Genomic DNA, 24,709 nt, shown 5'->3' on the forward strand with positions numbered 1-24,709 from the left:
GAGTAGTCATCAGGGAACTTCTGTAGGTGGCGTGAGCTTGTGTTGTATTGGAAGCCTGGTGTGTAGAAGGTAGTGGAACAATAGTGGAATTTGTATATTCTCCTTGTGTTTATGTGGATTTCCTACTGGTATTCCTCCTGCAATCCAAAAGCATGGATTGGTTGTCTTTAAATTGCCCATAATGTGTGACTCTGTAATGGAATCACACCCTATTCAATGCATCCCCTGCCCAGTGCCCTGTGCATCCTAAGTTATGCTTCAGACTCACCACAGTAAATAGTTGTGAAAAAGACTTTAAGATTGTAAATACTTTTATATTATGTGATATCACCTTAATTAATACATTGGATTAATCGATTTTTCATATGCTAATCCTGGTCAGGGTTGCGATGAGCAGAGTAATATTTTAATTTCTAAAACACTATAATGTAGAGTCTTTTTAATTTATATAGGTTAAAGAATATTTTAGACTACAGGGACTTTTACTTTGAAAAATTAATACCGGAAGCTGCTTATTGTGACCACCAACAGTTACTCAAATAACGCAATAGTAGAAGCGCTCGATACATCTAATCATAAACGCTTCAAATTCTGGGAGGCATGGGGGGATCGCAGAGTGTCGAGATTCCTGGTGGAGGGTCCGAGGGTTATCATATACTCAGAGTAAGCAGCTTTGATGTCCGTAGGGCCTTGTTGTTAAATATGATTAAATTTGGTCAAACGGGACGTAGGTCTTACCGCGGCCTACTGGTGATGCTGCATGCCGTTTTGAGCTGCATTCTTATTGATCATGTTTTCAAATTTGTCATTTGCTGCAAATTTAATGGAATGCATACTGTTTTTTAACCGTAATAACCAACGGCTAGCATGCTAAGTAAGTGGTTTGGAAACTGAGGTGTATCCTAACGATCTATTAACATATATCTAAATCCAGTTAGTGATTTCGGCAAGACCTAGTTTTTATGCTGATACGAACGATATTGCCTTAGTCAACATTATATTTAACACAAATCTAGTAAAGCTGTATGGGTCTTATGCGAATCAAAACTATTAACAGGTTAAGCAGTTATGTTCTTCCTAGTAACGTGGTATAACTAGGTTTTCAGCCACTTAACTACTGATTTGATAATGAATTTGACACCACACGTCGTTAAATTGTGGTGATTTTAATCTCACTAATAGTGCCAATTCTTGTGATATTAAACTGAAAAATATGTATACTAAGTTGCGTCTCACTAAACTATACCGTGCCTTCTTTTCTTTTCTTTAAGCGACTAAGTTAGGTTTTTTTCTTTTTTAAAAAAAAAAATCCACAAGACAAAAAAAAAAAATCGAAATTTTTCTTTTTGGCTGGCTTTTAATTGTGATCACTTCTCTTTACAGGTTCAAGAGAACTCGCCAGGACACCGGGCGGGACTGGAACCGTTCTTTGACTTCATTGTTTCTATTAATAGCACAAGATTGGTCTGCATTCTTGATTAAATGTTATTAAATCAGTGGCTTTGAGTTTACTCTCACAGTATTGATAAACATTTTCAGATTCATTAAGGGATTTTCTCTGGCACCATTGTGATTAGTCAGACAAAATTTGTGTTGTTTAGCATCTCAGACAAGCAGGATGTCATATTTCCCCCATGTACAGAGGAAACAGAAGGTGGAAAAAATAATTATGCTTAAAATTAAAGAGATTTGTTTCAGTAGCATTCCTTTTAATAAGGAAAACTGCGGTCAGAATCCCTGCTGTAGCTCCTGGATAGACTGCCTTTAGGCGTCTTTGGCACGATGAAGGTGGTCTCTTAACCTGTTTTACAGCCTCCTCATTTCCCTTGCATTGTAGGCCTGTAAGATTAAGCAGTTTTCTTTTTTAATCCCAGTCAACCAAAGAGAAACCTTTCTTTTTATTAACAAAAAATAATGAACTTCAAAATGGCTTAAACTCCTTTCTACATGCACGTTCAGCTAGAAACGCTAAGGATAGTAAAATTATGCATTTTAATGTAATAAAAATCTGTCGAAGTTTGTGTGTGTGAGGAGAAACCAAAGCATGTAATGAGTTTGGTATTATAGTGGTGTACTTAGCAAATTAATAACTAACCCCTTAAAATGGGTTATTTGGATGGAAGCTGCAGTCGAGCAAATAAATCTAATTATTCTTACTATGTTTTGCTTTTGGACAGAACAAAGATAATGACACACTGAAAGACCTGTTGAAAGTCAATGTGGAGAAGCCAGTAAAGATGCTGGTGTACAGCAGCAAGACCCTGGACCTGAGGGAGACCACCATCACCCCCAGCAACATGTGGGGGGGGCAGGGGCTACTGGGGGTCAGCATCCGCTTCTGCAGCTTCGAGGGTGCCAATGAAAATGTCTGGCACGTTCTTGTAAGTGCAATTTTGTAATCAATGGCAAGGAGCTGATCGCTCTTGAAGGACAGCTGGGATGCTGGGTTGTCTGTTTTTCTATGATGTTTGTATCTCTATCTTTTGCACATAAACCAGTAACAGTACTAAATGTTAGAGATGCACTGATTGCAATTTTCTTGACTGATTCCAATTACCTATTTTTGGCAAGACCTGCTGATACTGATTTTCGCCAATTCCGATTTTCTTTCTTAGAACTATACTGTAATTGATCGCATATATAAACAAAAATCAACTTTTTTTCAATGCAAAACTTTATTTTCATAAATTGTTAAACTTTACGATTTCCCTCAAACTACACTAAGTTACAGGATCTTCTCTCACTTAAACAAGTCTCAAAATAAAGTGCTCTGTGACTGGAAACAGGTATGAATAGCAGTTAACCGAAAATGAGATTGCTGCACACCCAACTTTGTCTGATGTATTTTACTTTACCAAATGAAAGCAGGGATAACGTTTAAATAACATGTCAGTTACTTGTATCAATTTCCCGTATGTTTAAATTCACCAGATAACACGACATTGACCTTTCTCTCTTTTTTTTTTTTTGACTTGTCTAAAAATTCCATAGGTTACAAACCTCCAAATAAAACTGAAGCATACTATTCTCTTCCAGATAATAGGTGCAGGGTAATAATTTTAATACCAACATCACATGTTATGCACATACAATTCTTACATTGCTAATAAGATGGATTAAGATCAGGCTTTTTTATACCTTCAAACTGTATGGACATAATAGCGGAGAGGGTTAAAGTTTTGTCAGAACATTTTTACTCATAGGAAAAAAACCTTTGCTAGCTTTGCAATTTTAATGATTATTCATTTTCAAGATTATCTAGTATATGTTTAATAATCAGTTTAAAGTTCACTTCGTGTTTCACCGCGTTTTAGTTGTGGTTCCCCCATGGTTTACTGTGTTGAATGCATCACAAATTGCAAGCTCTGTGTTGTCTTCACTCACAGTGAAGAACTTCCACGCTAACGACATGCTAGCATGTGGCTGTGAGGCTATTGCCTGCGCAGCTGTGTGTATGACGTGTGGTGCATGCGTAAAACGGACCGGTTCAGTCCGGGCCAAGCACGCTGAAAATCAGCCAATTCTAGTCCCTGGGTGGTCGATTGGTGCATCTCCACTGAATGTTTTTGCGAGCATGCAGCTGGCTAACACCAATTTGCCCTGTGGTTATTTTCCAGTCAGAATGTAAAACGTCAGCTGTTTGTGTGTCCTTTTCTTGCCAGGAAGTGGAGCCCAACTCCCCGGCCGCCTTGGCTGGCCTTAGGCCGCACACAGATTACATTATTGGAGCTGACACAGTAATGAATGAGGTCTGTCTGGTTTTACGTCTTTATATTTGTTTATGCATTGGTGTTAAATTATTAAAGATGTTACAGTAGTATATAATTGTGGTAATAAATAGTACTCTCTGCAATCTACTTAAAAGCACTACGGTTTTATAAGAAGTATCATTGTTTATCAGGTGGTGGGACTTCATTTACTGAAGTCCCACCACCAGCTTTTACTGAAGTCCCACCACCAGCTTGCTCACTGTTTCTTCAATCCTGCAGTCAGAGGACCTCTTCTCGCTCATTGAAAACCATGAGGGAAAAGGTCTGAAGCTCTATGTGTACAATACCGACACAGACAACTGTCGTGAGGTGGTAATAACCCCGAACAGCGTGTGGGGAGGAGAAGGCAGGTATGTCGCAGTGCTTGGACATCTCACCCGACCGGCTCTGCGAATGGCTATAGGCTGATGGCTCATTCTCCTCCGCAGCCTGGGCTGTGGCATTGGCTATGGCTACCTGCACAGGATACCAACCCGACCATTTGAGAAGGGGAAGAAGATCAGTTTCCCAGGCCAATTTCCCAGCGAACCCGCTAGCCCTCTGAAGGATGGATTCACAGAGGTAAGGCCTCCTTACAGGAGGGTTGCAATAGTATTACGCAGTTGCCTTGTGCTGCCATCTTGGTGCATTGTCAGTCATGGTAATGGAGTACTCTGAGCATGTCAGTGCAAGCAAGTCAAGTAGTGAAGTATTATTATCATAATAATCATATTAAGTACACTGCTTATGGTGATGTGAAATAAAGTTAAAATAAAAAAGTGAGATAAAGCAATATAAATAAAATGATATGAAAGCAAGTGTCCCATACACACTGAAAGCAAAATGGTCGTGAGTCGCCCACCGTCATTTATGAGGATGTAGTCAATTGTCTGTTCTTTCAAACGTTGTGAGTACCGCTAAAGCATGGAAAAGCAAATAAAAGTCTGGGGGGTTAATTTCTTTATTTCTGGCTGGGTACAAAAACTGCACAGGAAAAAATGGGTGTATTCATGGGTAAGTACAAGTATAAATTGCAAGCTTATTATTTTTCACTTATATATTGTTTATCATTATATTATTTTCATCATGTAATGGTAACATCAAGCAATTACGTTGCTCTGTTCTGTACTGTTAACATTACAGTGATATGCCTTTTGCTGTTATTACAACAAATCTAGATTGATTGCACATAAGTGAATGTGTTTGTGAATTGCTGATAGATTAACCTAATCCCTGAATGTATGGCTTTGATTTGGCTATCTGAGGAAACGTTTCTTTTTGTGTTCCTCTCTTGCTACCTGTGATGCTGTCAGACTTTTCATACTGCTGTGTCCCATGTTCACTGTTGGCCCCCAGTCAGTGTTGCCTGTCTTATATGCTGGCCGGTTTGTGTAACTGGAAAATACAAGAATGACCTTTAGGATATGTTTCTATGTTGTGTTTTTAAAACCAGCCAACGATTTTATGTAACCGGCTTACCTTTCATAAATCCTGTGGCATAAAAATTACAATTAAAAAAAATGAATCAGTTCCCACAACCATAAACCAAATCATAGCTGGCATGCTAACAAAAACTAAGCCAATGCTCACTGGCTAATTAAGAGCAGTAAAGTTATCTGTGGAAATGAACACATAGAAACACTAGTTGTTTTAGCATTATTCTTACCGGCTTTGGTGGCTCTGAGGCTAAGGATCTGTGCTAGCATTTAGAAGGTCGGTGGTTCGAATCCTGTTAATGTTAGGAGTGATTCTACTCTGTTGGGCCCTTGAGCAAGGCCTGTAACTGCTTTGTCCTGGGTATGACGTTAACCTACAGCCAGCCCTGCAAGCAGGTCCTCTAGCTTTCAGGGAATCATTTGGGGGTTGGTGGCAGGATTGGCACTCCAGCCACTGGAAAAGATTTCACACTGTTCCATTCCACTCGAACTAGTGTGAGGTATCACCCGCCACACGCTGCACTTGGGTTCACATCCCTGAGGTGGTTCGTCATGTGTTGGGTGTGGCAACACGTTGTACTTCTCTCTTACTTATCATTGAAAAAGTGATCTCCGCAAACCCTGCCACTGTCTTTTCAGTATGATCCACTCTTCAGATGCTGTGTAACCATTTTTGGTGGCCCTCGCTAGATAAAACATCTCTCTTACCTTAGTCACGTAGACTGGTGTCATTGCAGCCAACAACAAACACCACACCCAACTATGAGATCCATCCATCCATTAACTTCCGCTTACCCGAGGTTGGGTCTCGGGGGCAGCATGGCCCATTCGGACTCAATGTCCCCCGCCTCCCCCAGGACATGGGCGAAGTTCTGCCGGAGGTAGGAGTTGAAACTCCTCCTGATGGGGGATTCCGCCAGACGCACTATACGCTTGGGTCTGCCAGGTCTGACCGGCTTCCTCCCCCACCATCGGAGCCAACCCACCACCAGGTGGTGATCGGTTGACAGCTCTGCCCCTCTCCTCACCCGAGTGTCCAATACATGCGACCACAAGTCCGATGACACGACCACAAAGTCGATCCTCGAGCTGCGGCCTAGGGTGTCCTGGTGCCAAGTGCACATATGGACACCCTTATGCTTGAACATGGTGTTCATTACGGACAATCCGTAACGAGCACAGAAATCCAACAACAAAACACCACTCGGGTTCAGATCGGGGGGGGCCGTTCCTCCCAATCACGCCTCTCCAGGTCTCACTGTCATTGCCCACGTGAGCATTGAAGTCCCCCAGGAGAACAAGAGTGTCCCCGGGAGGAGCGATCTCCAACACCCCTTCCAAGGACCCCAAAAAGGATGGGTATTCTGAACTGCCGTTTGGCGCATAAACGCAAACAACAGTCAGGACCCGTCCCCCCACCCGAAGGCGAAGGGAGACTACCTTCTCATCCACTGCGGTAAACCCCAATGTACAGGCGCCCAGCCTGGGGGCAATATGTATGCCCACCCCTGCTCGGCGCCTCTCCCCGTGAGCAACTCCAGAGTGGAAGAGGGTCCCAAGCCGTGCGTCGAGGCGAGCCCGACTACATCTAGTCGGAATCTCACAGCCTCGCGCACCAGCTCAGACTCCTTCCCCACCAGATAGGTGACATTCCATGTCCCTAGAGCTTCTGCAGCCGAGGATCGGACCGCCAAGGTCCCCGCCTTTGGCCACTGCCCAACTCACACTGCACCCAACCCCTATGGCCCCTCCTACAGGTGGTGAGCCCATTGGAGGGGGGACCTATGTGCCTTGTTCGGGCTGTGCCCGACCAGGCCCCATGGGTGCAGGCCTGGCCACCAGGCGCTCACCATTGAGCCCCACCCCCAGGCCTGGCTCCAGGGGGGGGCCCCGGTGACCCGCGTCCGGGCTAGAGAAATCATGTATGAGATGCACAGCGAAAGAGCCCATACAGTACACATGGAGAATTGCACCAGACGGGAAACTGTACACCAATATGATGGATGACAGCCTTTACTTGGTGAGGATAGTACCATGTGACGTCACATGCAACCTTCCTGAATCCAGCGTCGTGTTTCATAAACAGCCTGAGAAAGCGGCGGAATCTGCTGTTATGAAAGCCGTTAACATAAAGCAATGGGGGGGCAAGGTCATGACCTCATGGAAAATTCACTTGTTGTGGAAACTAGAGAGGAATGGAGCATGCAGAAGATGTGGTCTTTTTGTTGTCTGGCATAACAGACCCATGATTTGCATTATCCAGATCTGTAGTGCGGGGAGGGTAACGAGCTGGCACAGGGTACCTTTTTATGTGCCATCTGCTGCCTATATGCTGGCTTCTCCGTCACCTCCTATTTTTACCCCTTCTAAAAAAGGCCACCATTTCCCCCTTGATGTAGGACAGCTACAAAACCCTCATTATGAATCTGGGCAGATCTGCACAGGGAAGGTCGCCAGCCTGCGACGACATCGTGATTGAAGTGACTAATTGACTGGTTAAACGGCTCTCACCTTTCCCATTAATCAAAGGTGGCATTCCCCCCCCCCCCCCCCAGGTGCAGCTCTCTGCCGTCACCCCCCCGCCCGCCGTGCCTTCTGCTCCCATGGAGCTGGAGAAGGACCTGTCTCGCCTGTCAATCAGCACCACCACGCCCACCATCCCCAGTGCTCTTCACACAGGTTGTGGCTCTCTGGTCTTTATGAGGGAGGGGCATTCCCCATAGCTCTAATCTGATTAAAATGACTCCTGTTTTATGAACCGCCCCTCCCCCACATTTGTGTACCAGGTGTCCCGACTGTGCCACTCTTACCAACGCAAGTCGGCGCCTCACTGAGCACAGTTCCTGCAGTCAGCTCTGCCAACACGATACCTGGTTAGACACAAGCCGTCCGCACCTGCAAAGATGAGTCAATAAAAAGTGTGGTTTGACTTCACAGTGTCATCTCCCTTTTTTCCGCACAGGGTTAATGTCGTTACCAGGAGGCCTTCCTCCCTATAACCCCTTGCCAAATCCAAATATCACTTTACCCGACCTGAGTGGAGTGTCTTTACCGTCTCTACATGGAATTTCCAGATTGCCACCATCTTCCACGGGTAAGGCTTGTTCGTTGTGTGAGCAGTTCTGTTTCATACTTACACATTGCTTAACATCATAATGGATATTAATGTCCATTAATATTTAAAGCTGGGGTGTTCATCCTCCAAACTATCGTAATACACCGTTTGAATAGTCAGGTAGTGTCACAGCTTGTCATAAAGGCCCAGTATTTGTTAGTTTACACTTGTGTTTTTAAAACTCCTCTTGTTGATTTCCCCCCCCCCCGCTGTCCTGCAGGTTTGCCCCCACTTGGCTCTTTGCCCCCCTTGAACCTACCCGGCATGCCCCCTCTGTCTATTCCCCCTGTGCCCCCTGCTCAGCTCCGTCAGCTGGTTTCCGGTTTGACGCTCCCCCCATCAGACCTCACTCTGCCAGTCAGCTCGAGTACGGGGGTAGCGCCCGCCGGCCAGACTCCTGCCCTCATCCTTGACGCAGCGTCTCCTCCCAAACTCCTCACCAACCAGGACTTGGTCACAGCCAAGATGGTTACAACGGAAACCATATCATCAGATGCACTATTTACCTCGGAGTCCTCATAATGACTCTGTCTCATGCTTGTCCGGCTGTTTCTACCATATTTATTTGAGCAGGGGACGGTCTGCACGAACCCACATCATTGTAGAGTATATGGCGCCTCGTGCATGTTGCATAGGGATGAGAACCGTTAAGAGGCAAAGAATGGGATAGTAATGTGCACATACATCAGGATTTTACAGCCAATTACTGTCCAACTCCAACCCCACTCTTGTGCCCAGTTATTCCTTTTATTTGATATCCAGCATTGTTACAAGTTGTAGATTTGAGGAACTTCTACTCACAATGACTTGTTGGTTCGGTTTTGTTTATTATGCTGAATTATCCTGTTCAATTTTTTTTTCAAACTTGTTTCCGTCCAAGCTGTTGATTTTTAGCATGAATGCAGGTATGTGTTTTTTGTTTATTGTCCTAAGGGGACCTAGATGTTTTATTCGTTTTTCTTTTTAGCAAAGGTTATTACGTCGCCCCTATGCGTAACTAGGGTGCGATTTGTTGAAAACGAATTGGGATGTGATTAGTGCTGCGTTAAGGTGAGACGGTTAAGAAAAAAACTTGTTGTATCACTAACGAACCAGGAGATGGCGCCTTTGACCACATGGGAAAAGAATCTTCTTCACATATATTCTTGCAATAAATGTAAGGATTTTTACAATAATCGTAATAATACGTTGGTTAGTACAGTATAGAAGACGAAATCTGTATGCAACTGTAAACGATCTTTAGAAAGTGAACTTTAGTTCATTCTCAGTCATTTTACGCAAATGTAATCTTTCCACGTAGTATTTATCAGAGGAAATAAAAAAAATTATTGCAAGAGATGGAAAGGTATGTACGATGGTAAAAACCACAGCACCAGATTATGTCGCACTTGTTCTTGATTCGACTGCATTCTTTTTCCAAGAAAGTTACAATAAGATGGAAATAATTTGTCGAAATTTGTTTTTAGGATCAGCTGGAAATGGTAGTAGCAATTACCAAACTATAGTTAATTTCAGAATCGATTATATGAAGACCAGATAATCCTAGAAATAAAGTCGTTAACCTGTATTCTCGGCGGAACGGAAAACACGAAAGCAGTTGTTCAGTGGCGCATGGACCATGGGAACGAGTCCGCCCCCCGAGCGTTACTACCTTCCAGGGTCGCTAATGAGTTTAGTGGGGCAGGTTTAAAGTTTCGGAAGTGGAAACAGGAAAGACTGGCAGAACTATTTAAAATATGGCTGGCAGGTATGTTTGGTCAAGTATTTGGAAAGCACCTTAAACCAGGCCGTAAACAATCTTCCCACCTCCGCTCGGAAGCAGAATAAATCACAGGTAGCGGATATGGACTCATGTAACAGCACAGCAGGTATGATATCAGCAAAGTTATGTATCAGTCTCGGTTAATGGCTCGATTGTTAATGGCGTTGCAATTACCGAAATGTTTTCATTTCGCTTTCAATAAAATGATTAACACGCAAGAAGGTAGAAACTCTGATGTCTAATGTTTGGGATTGTGTGCGTGTGTTTAAGAGTGCTGTCCCGATCCGGGCTGTGTAGAGGAGGACAGAGAGGTCGCCTCCAGGGCCGTGTCGATTGTCATCAGCGGTGCCCGGAAGGGGGCCGTTCATCTGTGCTCAAGCGTTGCGGAATTACTAAAAGAAAATCGGCGGTAAGCTTTCATTTTTCACCTTTTTGCAAAGCAAATTGGTGTCCTGCTGGAGACGATGACCAGACTCTTTACAAAATAATAATTATTGGCTCCCAGTTTTTTTTACTTTCGCTTTTTTATATAGGAAATCTTGCAGCCCTTATAGAGAAAAACAATGCATTATTATTATTATTATTATTATTATTATTATTATTATATACAGGTAAGGATACACCGCTACGCGTCGAATTAGAAGTTCTTTGTGTGAGTTGTAATCGTTCAAATGCCTCTTAAAATAATCCGATTTCTTATTTGATTACTTAATTGATAATCTCAGGTTTTATATTGTAGAACACAGAAGTTCATACAGTACTGTAGTAGTAAGACCATTTTTGTAATGTTTTTTAACCTACGTATCTAACCTACCCATGTGACTTGAAATTGAGTGGATTTATGATTCCTCAGTCAATGCGAACTATTAACTTTATAAGTAAAACAGACGTTAAATAGCGAGTGGAATGTGCGTTAACCTGCTATGTACGGGCGTTCAACAAGTTAAAGGGGTAATTAAATTTGTAACGGGTTTGTTATTTATCTGCTTTACAGGATTTCGTTGCCATATATGCACGAGTATTAGTCTGTTTATGAGTAACTTGAAAAAGCCGGCCTTTTGGTATTTTGACCTTTGTCTTGGCGATGTTCGCTTACATTTAACCAGTTTATTGCATGCATTTTTATATTGCACTACGGCGTAAATATTTTACGCCAGGGGGGACTAAAGAGTTAAACTCTTTCCAAAAGCAATTGCAAACTGTTTCTTCTAAGAAATTTTTATTTATGTAGGTTAAACACAGCAGTATTATTTGTGTATTATACATGTACACGGAGCTTGGAAATACTTTCGGTTTATTGAAGCTGTGGAGTTTAGGCTAATAATGAAGATATACATTCGACCTTTTGATCTTTGCCTTTTTTGGTAAGATCTTTTGCTTAACACCTGTTAATAAATCACTATACATTTTTCTTATAAGAATTAGCTACGAAATTAAGGAGGACTCCGAGGTTCTTACAATTCCTTTCCTCCTCTCAGTTTACAGAGAATCGTTGAGGCACAACAGGCCCAAATCCGGCTCCTCAGGAACATGCCTTCAGCAGCTCGGTCCATCAGTGCACAGGCCAGCACCTCCTCCTGCTCCACCCCCTCCCTATCAGTCATGCAGGTGGGCTGCCATTTACAGTGCAACGTACAAAGTGGTCTCCATCCTTAAATGCAGTGAGAGTGACTTCTCTGGGTTGGGTGGGTGGGTGGGTGGGGGGGGGGGCATAGATAAGAGAAGAGTCTTGTTGGAGTAAAAGCCTGTTTTTTAACATGCGTACTTGACTATTCTTGTCTACCCATTTTACATCTTCCATTGCCGAAGACAAGGTCCAGTACCCAAGAAGATTGGTGAATCTCAACATCAATAATGCAAAGACCGTACTTGTGGTCTTGGTAAGACTGGTCTTGCTAAATTGCCTTCCAAGAATGAACCTGGGATGCAATGAATCATGGGATTAGTCTCCTTTGACGATGATGCAGATGATGTGTCCTTGGTATTTGGGGTGGAGCAAGATTAGCATCCAGGGATTTTTACCGTCCTTGTGTACTTGTGTTCTTAGTATTGGAACTGGTCTTCGGCAATGGAACATGACGTAAAACGGGTACATGAGAACACAAGTATGGTCAACTACACATATTGAGATTCACCTCAGAAGTACAGAAGATGGTAAAAATCCACGGATGTCATTCTTGCTTTGCCCCAAATATCATTCATCGCTTGCATTCTCGCCAAACAAGACCAGTCTCGTGATTCATTGCACCCCAAGTTCATTCTTGGAAGGCAAGTTAGCAAGACCAGTCTTGCGAAGACCATAAGTACGATCTTGCTGTACTTGGTATTGAGAAACACCTCAAGTTGATGACTGGGGGCGTGGGGGGGCGTGGGGAGTGTTGACAGTAAAATGCATTCTGGGTGTTTCTCAGTACCAAGAATTCAAAGATTGTATTTGTTCTCGTTGCAATACCAGTCCTGCTAACTTGCCTCCCAAGAACCAACTTGGCATGCAATGAATCATGGGATTGGTCTCATTTGGCAAGGGTCCAATGTATCCTTGATATTTGGCACGGTGCAAGAACGACATCCACGGATTTTTACCATCCTCTGCACATGTGTTATTAGTATTGGAACTTGACTTCAGCAATGGAAGATGATGTACAATGGGTATACGAGAACAAAAGTATGGTCAAGTGTGCAAAATAGCCTTTCTATTTTTACATACCCAATTTGTACCTCGAATAGAGCCCAATTCCAGCTTGCTTTGGTTTTCCACTGCAGAAGGGCTAGCTCGTTATAGCCGTGGCCAGGTTGGAGAGCGACAGCGATGGAAGAGACACTTGTTTACTGTTCACATCGTGCAAATCATGACTTATCATGTGCTAATCTCCACTAGCACATCTGTGAGAAACACCATGTTATATTTGCATTGAATGGTACTGGAATTTGCATTATCTTGTGAAAATTTACATTATGAATCCATTCCATTCAGCCATTATATAGTACTTTTTTAAGTAGGTTGGATATTCACAAGATCCGAGTTATCCGGAACACATAAATACATCACGATGTGCTGTACTACTAATAATTAAAAATATATAGAATATGTCCCCTTGCCATTTACATAATCTGTGCATATGGACAAAGATCACTGGTTCTTTCTTGCCCTTGTGTATTTTGAACAATCAGATGGCAATGATGCAACCAGCTCAGTTTAAGCATGGGGTGGTTCTCAATATGCGTACTTGACTATTCGTGTTGTCATGTACCTGTTTTACGTCATCTTCCATTTTTGAAGATGAGTTCTAATACTCAAGAACAGAACTACAGAGGACGATAAAAATCCCCGGATGTTGTTCTTGCCCCCAAATATCAAGAATACATCGGTCACACCCTCACAAAATGAGACCAGTCCCGTGATTCTTTGTGCCCTAAGATCATTCTTGGAAGGCAAGTTAGCAAGACCAGTCTTGCCAAGACCACAAGTATGATCACAATTATTTCAAAATACTGTACTATGCCTTAAGCCTAGGTCATATTTCACTTTTCCTCGTGCACTTTTGCACGCAGATGGTCTTCTGTGTATCAGATTAAGTTCATACTACATTTGGCTGCAGATGCAGATGGTTGTGGTCAGTGCATGGATACAACAGTAATATTCCACCAGACCAGGAAAGGGCAGATGTATTGCAACAAACCCAAATACAAGCAGTGTAGTGAAACGGGTAAACTTAAACTTAAAACTTAAAGTTATTAGTGAAGGCTTGGGCAGTGTTACAGTAATAAGGTATACCACGGTATTTTTAAATCCTTATGATGAAATTAGCTGTGACCCTGCTTGGCAGATTTAATTGCCAGTATATGCCGGAATAATGTTGCTTTTTAAAATGTTGTATACCTCGGTATAACGTCTAGACAACAAAAACAGCTATTCTTCCTCTACTCTACTCTTCCTCTCCTCTACTTGTTGACTGCTCATCTGTGAACGTCGGCACTGCCACTTACTGGAAATGCCAGATCAGCAGCTGGTATGCATGATTGGTTGATTAATCTAAAGAATTAATTTCCCCCCAGAAAATCAAATTTACCGTTTTAGTTAATGGACGCCGGTGTTCTTACGAGTTGAGCTACCTATCGAGACGTACTATTGAGCCTTTTTGTGCACGTGCACTTCCACTGTTTGGGGGTTAGGTTTTAGGGGTCTGGGTGAGGGTTAATATGATGTAATATAAGCCCAAGATTTTAGCCTAAACACATACTCTGTGGAGATTCTAAGGTAGCAGGCAGACAACTTTATGACATTAATAATGAGTATCTTTAGCAGCTACAACGACAAAAGATATTATAAAGCTTTGCATACTAATTGTACTTTAATAAACATGAATGGACAACACAGTGGCTTTGCCTGCTCTGGCGTTCCCTCTTCAGCTGCCGTCTTATGCCATCAGAACTTTGCACAGTGTAAAACCACCTTTACTTTAGTGGTAATTTGAACTACATCGTAGTTAATGACATAGTGATATTAAAGGAAAACAATTGCTGTAATGAATTTTCGAGATCTTACACCCATGGACTTTATTTTGGGCGGCATAGTAAAGGAGAAGGTTTCTATGTGTCAGGGACAGACTCCAGGAATGTATCAACTTTGATGGAGGACATTTTAAACACCTAAGATACTAAACATGAAACAGTCAATTCTGTAAAATAAAAACTGTACACGTACTTCTGGCCCACCCTATATTTGTGAATGATGTTTGTTTCATGATTGTCAATCAATTCTAAATTTAAATGTTTAATATATTCATTTTAATCTTGTTTTAAAGTTTTACTGTTTATGCATAAAAATGTACTTAACAAAAGCAGAAATAGCATTTTTATTTAACAACAGTTATCTACAATTATGTTTCAAAGTCATTCCCAGATATTTTACGATATTTTATTCATCACTGTGAAAATCTGAAGCATTCTGGATATTAATTTAGTTATAAAATTCTCAATGGTAAAATGTTTTTGAAACATCACATTATCTATTGTGTTATTCATTCTGGATACATGAAACACATTTACACCAGGATAGTAGTACTGAAGTACTGAAGCAATATCGTTACATGTTGATTATTTTTCTGTTCTTTTACTCTCTGTTCTGTATGTGGGGTCCTGAGAGTGGTGAGGCTTGAAAGTGGCAAATTGTTCTGTGCATGTGTGAACTTGAAGGGCCCTGAGAGGGGCTCCTGCAGCCAGACACTACTCACTTACTGTCTCTACCAGCTGCTATTGGCTCACGGTTGAGGCATTTGCGACTAATGCTGTAGAGTATAAAGTAACAGTAATGTACTGATGCACCTTGCAGTTATGAATGTACCGTTCCTTACATATTTGGCCTTGGGTTTGACTGGGATATTTTCAGCTTTGAACTGCACTGGACAAAATGCATTTATTCCATTAAGTGACTCATGATATTGGGCATAATTAAGTTTAATGAGTTTTCTTTTTGCTAGGAGAAGCTTGAAGGCTTAATATACAGTGCGTGTGTCATGGTTAGATCATGGGTTAATCATGTGTATTTGCTCCTCGCAGGACGCTGGCTTCTCCTCCTCATGCAGCTCAGGGAGGGGCAGCCTCTCCCCCAGTGTCCTGCTGAGCGGCCTACCCCCTCTGACAGTCCCCCACCACGAGGTCCTAACAGATCACGTAAAAGCGGTGGGTTACTTTTCTACTGAAGTAGATTCAGTGGCAGTTGAAAGTCGCTGTATTAATCTATTGTCTTATATTCTAAGTGGTTAGTGGCACAGGGACTGCACAGGCTGTAGATGCACAACTGTGTGGTTTGTGTCTCCCAGTGCTGGTTCTGCCTCCCACTCCAAAGATGTGTCATTTTGGTGAATTAGAGACTAAGAATCTGTGTGTTTGAGTGGGCATATATGTATTACATTGTGGGGACCAAATGACCTTGTGGCGATATTTTTCTGGTCCCCACAAAGGAGAACTAATTTTATAAATATCTGTGACTGCAATTAAAAAAATAAAATAGCCAATAGGTTTGTATTTGTTTGGTTACTTATGCACTGGGTAGGGCTTAAGGTCGTCATAGTTGGGTTTAGAGTTTTGACAATAGAAATTAATTGACAGTTATCACAGAGACATGAATACAATAGTAGTAATAATAAAAATGTTATATTAATATAGCACCTTTCAGTCTTAAGGTTGCTTTACAGGAGGGAAAAAAAAGTAACCATTAAAGGAGGAAGAGACATTTGTGTGTGTGTGTGTGTGTGTGTGTGTGTGTGTGTGTGTCTGTCCACACTTGTGGCAATGGACTGGTTTCCCATCAAAAGTGTTGTCTTTTGCTGCATACATTGCTTCTGAGCTCAATATCATGGATGGTTAGATGGATAAGGTTGTGCTTGTTGAGTTCCTCGTAAGCTTATATTTATGACTTGATCCTTTTTTATTTCTGTGCCCATGAGAAGCCCATTTCGCCCCATGGTTTGGCTGTGCCTCTGCAGGCTGCAGTATTCCCGCTCGTGCAGCGGAATGAGCAGGAGTCTGCAGTACTGCAGGTCCCCCTCACGGACCTGTGTGCCAGAATCCCCAGGAGACGCCTTCATCCCAGCTCCCCTCGGCTCCGCAGCACAGAAGTGAAAGCACAGAGCAATGAAGGTAGCTTTGATTTTGTTAATAAGGACAGGGCTGAGTTTGGCAAAAATGAACATTGAATATCGGCCCTGAGGCTCAGGCTGTGTGCTACACTATACTACACTTAGACATTTTTTTCATTCACTGCTAGTGAGGGAATTTGAAAAGAACCCCCAAGAAGAATTACCCCTGGGTGAAGATACATTGCACAAGAAACACAAGGTAGGTGACTCCATGAATCAAGTTATTCAGAGAGTTTCTCTTGCATCTGTAACATGACTCTGGGTTTTGATGCTCTACCCATTACATTTACTGTACTGTTCTTTTCCGTATAATGACATGGAAAAGGAGAAAACCACATGCAGCGTTCAAAAGGAAGATTCAAGACTTGTGAAGGAGTTGGCCGACCTTGGCCTGAAGCAGAGGTGTCCTCCTGCAGCGCCTGACTCCTCCATATGCCATGGGACAGACACAGCAGTGAGCAGGTTCTGTACAGCATGTACATCAATGGCACTTTTCCACTGCTGCCAAGAGCTAAGCCATACTGCGCTGAATAAATACTGCATACTGAACAAAAGCGGGGCTAATTCGAGCTGGCTGTATCACCCCCATCCGATTGGTCAAAATGCACGGCGATATAAGTGATGTGCATCAATATGCATGAATTATCTGAAGGACAAAAGGGCACATTCTATATATTATTCATTATTAGTAGTATCACACATCGTGATATATATTGATGCATTCCCTTTAACTTGGAACTTGAAAAGTTTCAACCTCCTCCTTAATAAAGTACAATAGAACAGGAATGGTTTCGAAATGCTAATTCCACTAGTGTTGGTTGCTAAGATAACCCGGAGATTCTGACAAACGTGCTAGCAGAAATTAGCACATAATAAATCATGATGTACGCCGTGTGAACGATATATAAGCGTCTCTTTAGGGTCACGTCACTGTCACTCTTCAAACTCGGCAACACGTGTACCAAGCCGACCAATCTGCAGTGGAAAATCGAAGTGAGCTGGAAAAATGGTGTAACTCGTGTCTCTTTGTGGTATAGGCCGGATACGGCCTGATTCCTGTATGCCAGTGGAAAAGCCCAATAACTCTTTTCTGTACCATATCTGCCAGCACTGGGACAATATATTTCATGGTTGCCAACCCCAGGACCTTAAGGTCTAACTGCCTTTGTTGTTTCGTGTTGCTCATAACCTGAGCTCTTCCTGCTGTTATACAGAAGCAGTGATTTAGATGATCATTTACTGCTCCTGCTGTCTCAGGTGTCATTGGAGGATTGTTCAGAATGCCTTTCAAATAAGCAGGAATCTTGCTATTGAGGGCCAAGTTGTGCATCAATGGTGTATTTTAATGCGGCTATAAAACACAAAGTGGGGTGTAGTGCAGTCAGTCACTGGCTGTGTTAAGCAGCCTTCCATTGTGATCAACAGCCTGCCTGCCTCTTGTAGATTTGAAGGTTGTTCTACTCCTACAGCTAACTGTAACCTGTCCTGATTTATAGACGTCAGTGTCACACAAGGACGAAACATCGTTTGAAGCTCAACGACCGCGTGGTGCTGGACACAAAGCAGAAGGGGACAGTCCGCTTCATTGGACATTTGGAGAACATGAGTAACAATGAGGTGTTCATTGGTTTGGAGTTAGACACAGCGTGTAAGAATCTACTCATTCATTCAATTGCCAGATGTTCCTACTTAATGAAACCAGAATGATGGTTCAATTGTAGCTAATATTACTTTTGTAATTAGGTGGAGAAAATGATGGAATGTTCAACGGTACAAGATATTTTAGGTGCAAGGCCAATTGTGGCACCTTCACTACAATGTCCCATATTAAGAAGGTAAATTTTCTGATTGAAACAGGCCTCATTTTTACATTGTGATCATATAGTACTGTCCTTATGTAGACTGTCCACCTCATTGTCTATTCAGAACTGTGGGTACTGTTTGAGGTACAGCAAGTACTGAGTAAAATGAACGCTTGAAGCCGATTCTTTTTGTAGGGCACAATACATCACCCAGTGTTCTGTCGTGTTGCATATGTTTGATTAGTTACCTCTTTGAACCAATCAGATTGTAGAGGAGGCAGGACCAAAACATCTTATTTGTGGGACCCACCTCTGCTACAATTGAACTGCTTATCTCTCTTAACTAATCATTTTTCATTTTGCCTCCAGAACATTTTTGTGTACTTGTGTAAGTAAAATTCCCACGAGTGTGAATATCAGGGCAATATAAACTTAATTGGAACTCTGGTGCCTTTGAACCCACAGACATGGTAACATGACTTACTGATCCTGACACTGCAGTGCAGAAGTCAATAATAAATCACACCGCTAAAATAAAACGGAATTGTTTATTTATGTATTGAAATGGCAAAGGCATCTATTTAAATTTCATCTTTCCATTGGCAGCTTTCAAAGCCACGGAGCCCCCAGGTTTCCCAGTCTCGACCCACAGAGATAATGGATTCCAGTGATTCAGATGGAGTGGGGTCGTCCGCAAGAAAATCCAAGAGCAGGCTGAGGCGGACAGCAAACCAGATGGACGTGGCGGCCCAGGTCCACTGTGCGGCCAACAGCCGCGCCAGAAGTGCCAAGAAATCCGGGAGCTCATAGCAGCTGGGGGCGGAGCAAGAGTATCTGGACAACCTGGTCTGGAGGGGACTTATTGTGCCACACACCTTTAAAAAGGTGATGTGCTGACTCATGGCTTTTAAAAAGCCAGCGGTACTTATAGTGATTTTAATTTATTTTTTGGAAAATGTTTTGATGCATTTTCACATTTTGGTCTATATTTCCGAAAGAAGAATAAACAAACCAATGTTTGGCTTTTGTGTACATTTAGAGGGTAAAACCAGCTACCTGTTCCATGGTCCCTTTTCTTACACTCCCATTTATTCAGTATCCAAAAAGCCATATATTCAACAAGGCAGGTTCAGCCAGTACTTGGATCATTCAGGGGTTAAGGGCCTCGCTCAAGGGCCCAGTGGTGACATCGCTCTGCTAGCCATGGGATTCAAACCAACCACCTTTCGATTATAGGCACTGAGGCCTCAGCCAGAGAGCCACACCGCATACTGCTTAAAACTCTAAAGCAGGTTTCCCCAATTCCAGTACTGGAGAACCAGAATCCAACACCGTTTGCAGATTCCCCTGCTCAAACACACCAAACTCAGCTAATGACCAGGTTTAGTAGGTGTGTTTGAACAGGGAATCTGCAAACTGTGTTGGAGGTTCAGGTGAACAGTCCACATAAGAATAGTACTGTATGATCACAATGTAAAAATGAGGCATATTTCAACCAAAATATTTACCTTCTTAATATGGGAGATTGTAGTGAAGTAACTTTAGAGCAGGGTTCCCCAATTCTGGCCCCCCAGAACCCTGCTCTAAAGCTATTGAGGCCTAATAACTTACTCCCACTTTTAAAAATTCTTTTGAGAATTTACTGTGACAGAAGCAACCTTTTCTTTAAAGTTCTGGAAATGAAGCTTGTGGTTGTATGTTTAAATTTTTCCTTTTTAGATGTTCAGCATTCATTGGACGTAGATCACAGTTCACACACTAAATATATATGGCTTCCATAGCGTCCAGATAGCTATGTATGCATAGACTCAATAGTACCTAGTAAGATCAAGTTGAAAATTTGGTGTTGGGGGACTTGAATTTGAAGAGCAATCTGCTTTCGTGGCTATAGGGGTTGGACGAAAACACTGACCAATATAGTGTTTGAGGTTTGTTCACCAGGCTGTGCATATATAGACTTCAATCTTCCCTGCACATTCCATCAGTAAGAGCAGAGTGTGAAGTTTGAATAAGCAGAGCAATAGCAAGGCTGTATATAAAATACAATCTACACAACATGATGAGAGACCGAGTTCAAAAGAGGACAAATTGTTAGTGCAGCATCTTGCTGGTGCATCTGTGATCAGGACAGAGTGTTTTTATGGTGTATCGAGAGCCACGGTATCCAGGGTAATGCCTGTATACCACCATGACAGATGAACCACATCCAACAGGAGTTACCGGACGCAAGAGGAAGCTGTCTGAAAGGGTACTAACCGGGATTGTATCCAAAGAACATAAAACCACAAGTGCCCAAAACTGTTTGTCAGGAACTCCATAGGGTTAATATTCATGAGCGGCTATAGCCAAATCTTTGGTCACTCATGCCAATGGCTAACGTCTGTTTCAATACTGCCAGCAGAGCGAATCTTGGGCTGTATACAATATGAAACGCATTGTTCTCTGAGTCCACCTTCACTGTCTTTCCCATATCCGGGAGTCACGGTGTAGAGAAGACCCAAAGAGGCTCATCACCCAGACTGTCGCGTACCCAGAGTCCAGCCCAGGGGTGGATCAGTGATGCTTTGGGCTGCAATATCATGGCATTCCCTAGGCTTACTACTTCTGCCACTTGTGATGAGCGAGTCACTACCAAGGACTACTGAACCATTCTGGAGGACCATGTTCACTCAATTGCTCAAACATTGTACCCTCAATGTGGTGCCATGTATCAGAATGATTACACACTGCAACAGTTTCACAGAGCAACACTGGTGACAGAGTGGTTTGAGGAAGATGAAAGTGAAGAACATCTCCCGTGCCCTGCACAGTCAATAGATCTGAATATTACTGGTGTTTTTTTTCAGGAAGCATTTTCTTCCACCAGCATCACACATTGACTTGGCCACTGTTCTGGAAGAGGAATGGCTGAACATCCCTCTGGCCACTGTGTGGGACCCGTATCTGTCATTCCCAAGATGATATGATGCTGTATTGGCCGCAGAAGGAGGCCCAAGACCATACTAGTAAATTATTGTGGTCTAAGACGAAGTTTTCAGTTTCATTGTCCAACCCCTGTATATCAAGACAATATTTTATTCAAATACGAATGACCCAGTGCACATGATGAAACATACTTACCCCATTTAGACCGCTTTTATTCAAATGGATCTGACAGTAGTTTCAGTGTTAACCTCTTGGTTATTTTTCAAAAGGGGGGTTTTGCAGGTGTCCCCTGTCGAGTCCCATTAAAACAAAATCGCAAGAGACACAAAGCTACTTCAGACTTTATCCATCAAATAAAACTGGAATCAGAATTAATCCATTAGTTACATTTTCTTTAACAAGCCAAAAGAAATTGTGGAACTCAGTGCAAATATTCCAACAATGTATCCAACTGAAAGTGGCAACCCCCCGAACCCCATTTGCTGCGCTGAAAAATTAGGCTATAAACATAAAACACAAACCAAATCTCATTTTCTCTCTCTCTCTCTCTCTCATGTGTGTGTGTGTGTCTATATAATACATACATACATATAGAGAGAGAGAGAGAAAGAGAAAGGTTTGGTTCATCTTCAATGTTAATTATTCCTCTGGCTACATTCTCTACAGTTTCAGCAGCACCACTTATTCTGGAAAGGTATTCCGCACGGCGAGGTGAACCGGATGCTGGTGCTCCTGGACAGGGAGCGAGCCGGGGCGGGTCTTCCAGCAGTAATAATAAGCATTCAGTCAAGTGTTCACAAATGTGGCCTTGAGCAGGACAATGAGCAGCGTGTGCACACCCTAACAGCTTCTTGAGGTATACTGGCCTGGGTGGTCTTCCTGAAATTATGGACACAGCAGGCGAAAACTATCACAATGGCGGATGAGCAAAACACCCCCTCCCCTCCCCCCTCCCCGAACCCTTCCTTAGCACTGGACCTCACTGATAACTTATGGCCACTTAGGCAGCAGGAACTAGGACAAAAAGGGGGGTCAGGGTAAATAAAATTAAAAAATATATATATGTATATATACGGCTGCTTTATAATGAAGATGAGCCTCCAGAGGCCTTCCTCACTACCCCTTCTGACAAGATCAGCAGGAACTTACAGCTTCTCCAAAAAGTAGCATCGTCAACCACAGGAAAACTAAAGGAAATGGGATTTATAACAGAATTTAAGTTCTAAAAATTATGAACAACTAAAATTTGACTCCTGTACAGCAAATATACATTTATTTCCTAAAAGGGATCTTTAAAAATTTTCCTGCATAGGATTTTATACATTGCCATTTGTCTACATTTGGTTACTTTGTGCATTCCACAGTATTATTTCTGCCTGGGCTGAAGCACCCCTAGGTGCTACAAACATACGCTCATGTGCTGAAAATCTAAGTCCTTTTCTGAAAATTAAGAGACTAATTATGGACAGTTGAGAAAAAAAATCATCCCCAAAAGCTGAAAAACTGTTAACGTGGGCTTCTGATGTTAACATCACTCACACCCAGGCAGAGAACAGAATGAATTGACCCTAAAGAGCGGAGAGCCCATGTCTCTCGGCAGAAAGCCAAGTCACACTACTGGCAAAACAACTCAAACTGTAGGAGCTACATTCCCACCTACTGTCTCGGTGCTCTGCTTTGCACAACCTCCCAGAAGTCCTCACTTTGAAAAGCCTTTATTATTATTCATTTTAATTTAAAAACATTTCTCTTTTCTCTCAGTAAACACCCACATCTAAAACCAGTACAGCACAAGTAGACAGCCTGGTTCCACAGTGACTCTGAAAGTGCTCGGACTCGTCCTTGCCCCGCAGCTGACCAGAGGGTGCTCAAACCCATGGGGGGGGGGGGGGGAGCAGGGAGGGGGAAGCCACACGCAGCTCAGCGGGGTGCTCACTCGCTCAGTCAGTGCCACCCGCTTAGTAGGAGATGATGCTGGAGGGGGCGGGGCCAGAGGCTGTGCCCATCTGCAGGTTCCCTGAGGAGTTGGACCTCCTCATGTGAGGAAGCAGGTAGGAGTCAGAGCCCAGCTGGTGCACGTCAAAGCGGTCCTCCTTCCGGTAAGCCAAGCACCGTCTTATAAAGGCCTGGATGGGAGGGACAGAAAAGGAAGACCAGTATTTAACAACCTATAATATATTCAGCTGCAAAGCTAATAAATACTTTGTAAATCAATACTGAGCTACAGGAGCCAGAAAGAGGCCTTTAGGGTTCAGGCAGATACAGGGACAGCTATGTTTTAGGGTTCAGGCAGATACAGGGACAGCTATGTTTTAGGCAGTGAACACACTTCACTAGAGGGAGCCAGTGTAACAGTAATCACTAGACTACATATTTAAACGAGGAAATGTTTCACCACAGATGTTCATTCGTGGAATTCTGCTCAGATACACACCTTAGCTTCATTACTTGCAACTGGCTTGACTGGGAACTGGACTTCTGTTGCTTTGAGTATCGTGTTCTCCTGCAAGATGTCTTGCTGGGACTGGTTGTGGCCAAATGGCTAAGAAAAATTAAATGTCAGCTAAACCAAACACACAAACTGTAAGCATCAATATAGTATAGTAATATCAATATAGTAGGTACTTTACCTTTCTTCCGTAGAGACACTGGAAAAAGATGACACCCACCGACCAGACGTCCACCTTGTTAGAGATCTTTGGAGGTTCTTTGCCTACTACAAAACATTCAGGTGGCAAGTACCTGAAAAATAAAACGAACTTCATACAGGCATCTGCAAGCATAGTGCAAACATTAGCAGGTGTCAACACTCAAGATTGAGCAGATCCATCCATCCATGATGACTTATCCTGGTCAAGGTCACAGAGGATTGAGTAGATATTAAAATAAAAGACTAGGATGAACACCTAAAAAAGCAAACAGTGAACTTGCAATATTTTAAGGACTAAAATTAAGTTGGGAAATGGAGAACTTCCATTATGCAATTTCTCTTCACAATCAAAAATCAGCTTTAACTGATTGAAATGTTGGCATCCAACCCAAAGGAGGCTTATCCATAAACAGCCCTGAAGCGACGCTCCACCAGTTTCTCCAGCTCATACCAGTATGTTCCTGCTCCTTGCGATGTCAGGTCCATCCCATCCACTCCGTAGTTGTCGTCATCCATGATTTTGGACAGGCCGAAGTCCGTGATCTTGATTTCCCCACAGGCTGTGCCATCCACAAGCAGGATGTTCCCTTCACAGAGAGGACAGCATCGATTCAGAGAGAAGCTTTGAC

The 24,709-nt window shown here is 42.7% G+C and overlaps 3 protein-coding genes across 3 annotated transcripts in view; 2 read left to right on the plus strand and 1 right to left on the minus strand.

Annotated features, from left to right (window-relative positions):
• Positions 1-501: 501 nt before the first annotated feature.
• Positions 502-9,638, plus strand: LOC111840783 (Golgi reassembly-stacking protein 2). Its single transcript, XM_023806011.2, has 10 exons — positions 502-663; positions 1,384-1,464; positions 2,178-2,381; positions 3,663-3,749; positions 3,990-4,120; positions 4,199-4,331; positions 7,741-7,864; positions 7,972-8,058; positions 8,148-8,279; positions 8,521-9,638. The coding sequence occupies exons 1-10, from the start codon at positions 601-603 to the stop codon at positions 8,820-8,822; spliced, it is 1,344 nt and encodes a 447-aa protein (XP_023661779.1). The 5' UTR covers positions 502-600; the 3' UTR covers positions 8,823-9,638.
• A 166-nt stretch (positions 9,639-9,804) lies between these two features.
• Positions 9,805-19,528, plus strand: LOC111840784 (uncharacterized). The gene is made up of 10 exons (XM_023806012.2): positions 9,805-10,168; positions 10,333-10,471; positions 11,541-11,670; positions 15,622-15,744; positions 16,551-16,704; positions 16,832-16,902; positions 17,029-17,165; positions 18,200-18,351; positions 18,447-18,538; positions 19,112-19,528. Exons 1-10 carry the CDS (start codon positions 10,144-10,146, stop codon positions 19,313-19,315), a joined length of 1,227 nt encoding a protein of 408 aa, XP_023661780.2. The 5' UTR covers positions 9,805-10,143; the 3' UTR covers positions 19,316-19,528.
• A 2,231-nt stretch (positions 19,529-21,759) lies between these two features.
• tlk1a (tousled-like kinase 1a) overlaps positions 21,760-24,709 on the minus strand; it is a 31,841-nt gene continuing 28,891 nt past the window's right edge. Inside the window, exons 18-21 of the mRNA XM_023806005.2 lie at positions 24,532-24,667; positions 24,061-24,172; positions 23,865-23,972; positions 21,760-23,556 (exon numbers count right to left, since the gene is read on the minus strand). Of these exons, the coding sequence (XP_023661773.1) occupies positions 23,389-23,556; positions 23,865-23,972; positions 24,061-24,172; positions 24,532-24,667 (524 nt within the window). The 3' untranslated portion in view covers positions 21,760-23,388. The remainder of the gene's footprint in view (positions 23,557-23,864; positions 23,973-24,060; positions 24,173-24,531; positions 24,668-24,709) is intronic.

Source organism: Paramormyrops kingsleyae, chromosome 1 (genome assembly GCF_048594095.1).
Source record: "Paramormyrops kingsleyae isolate MSU_618 chromosome 1, PKINGS_0.4, whole genome shotgun sequence".
NCBI lineage: Eukaryota > Metazoa > Chordata > Actinopteri > Osteoglossiformes > Mormyridae > Paramormyrops > Paramormyrops kingsleyae.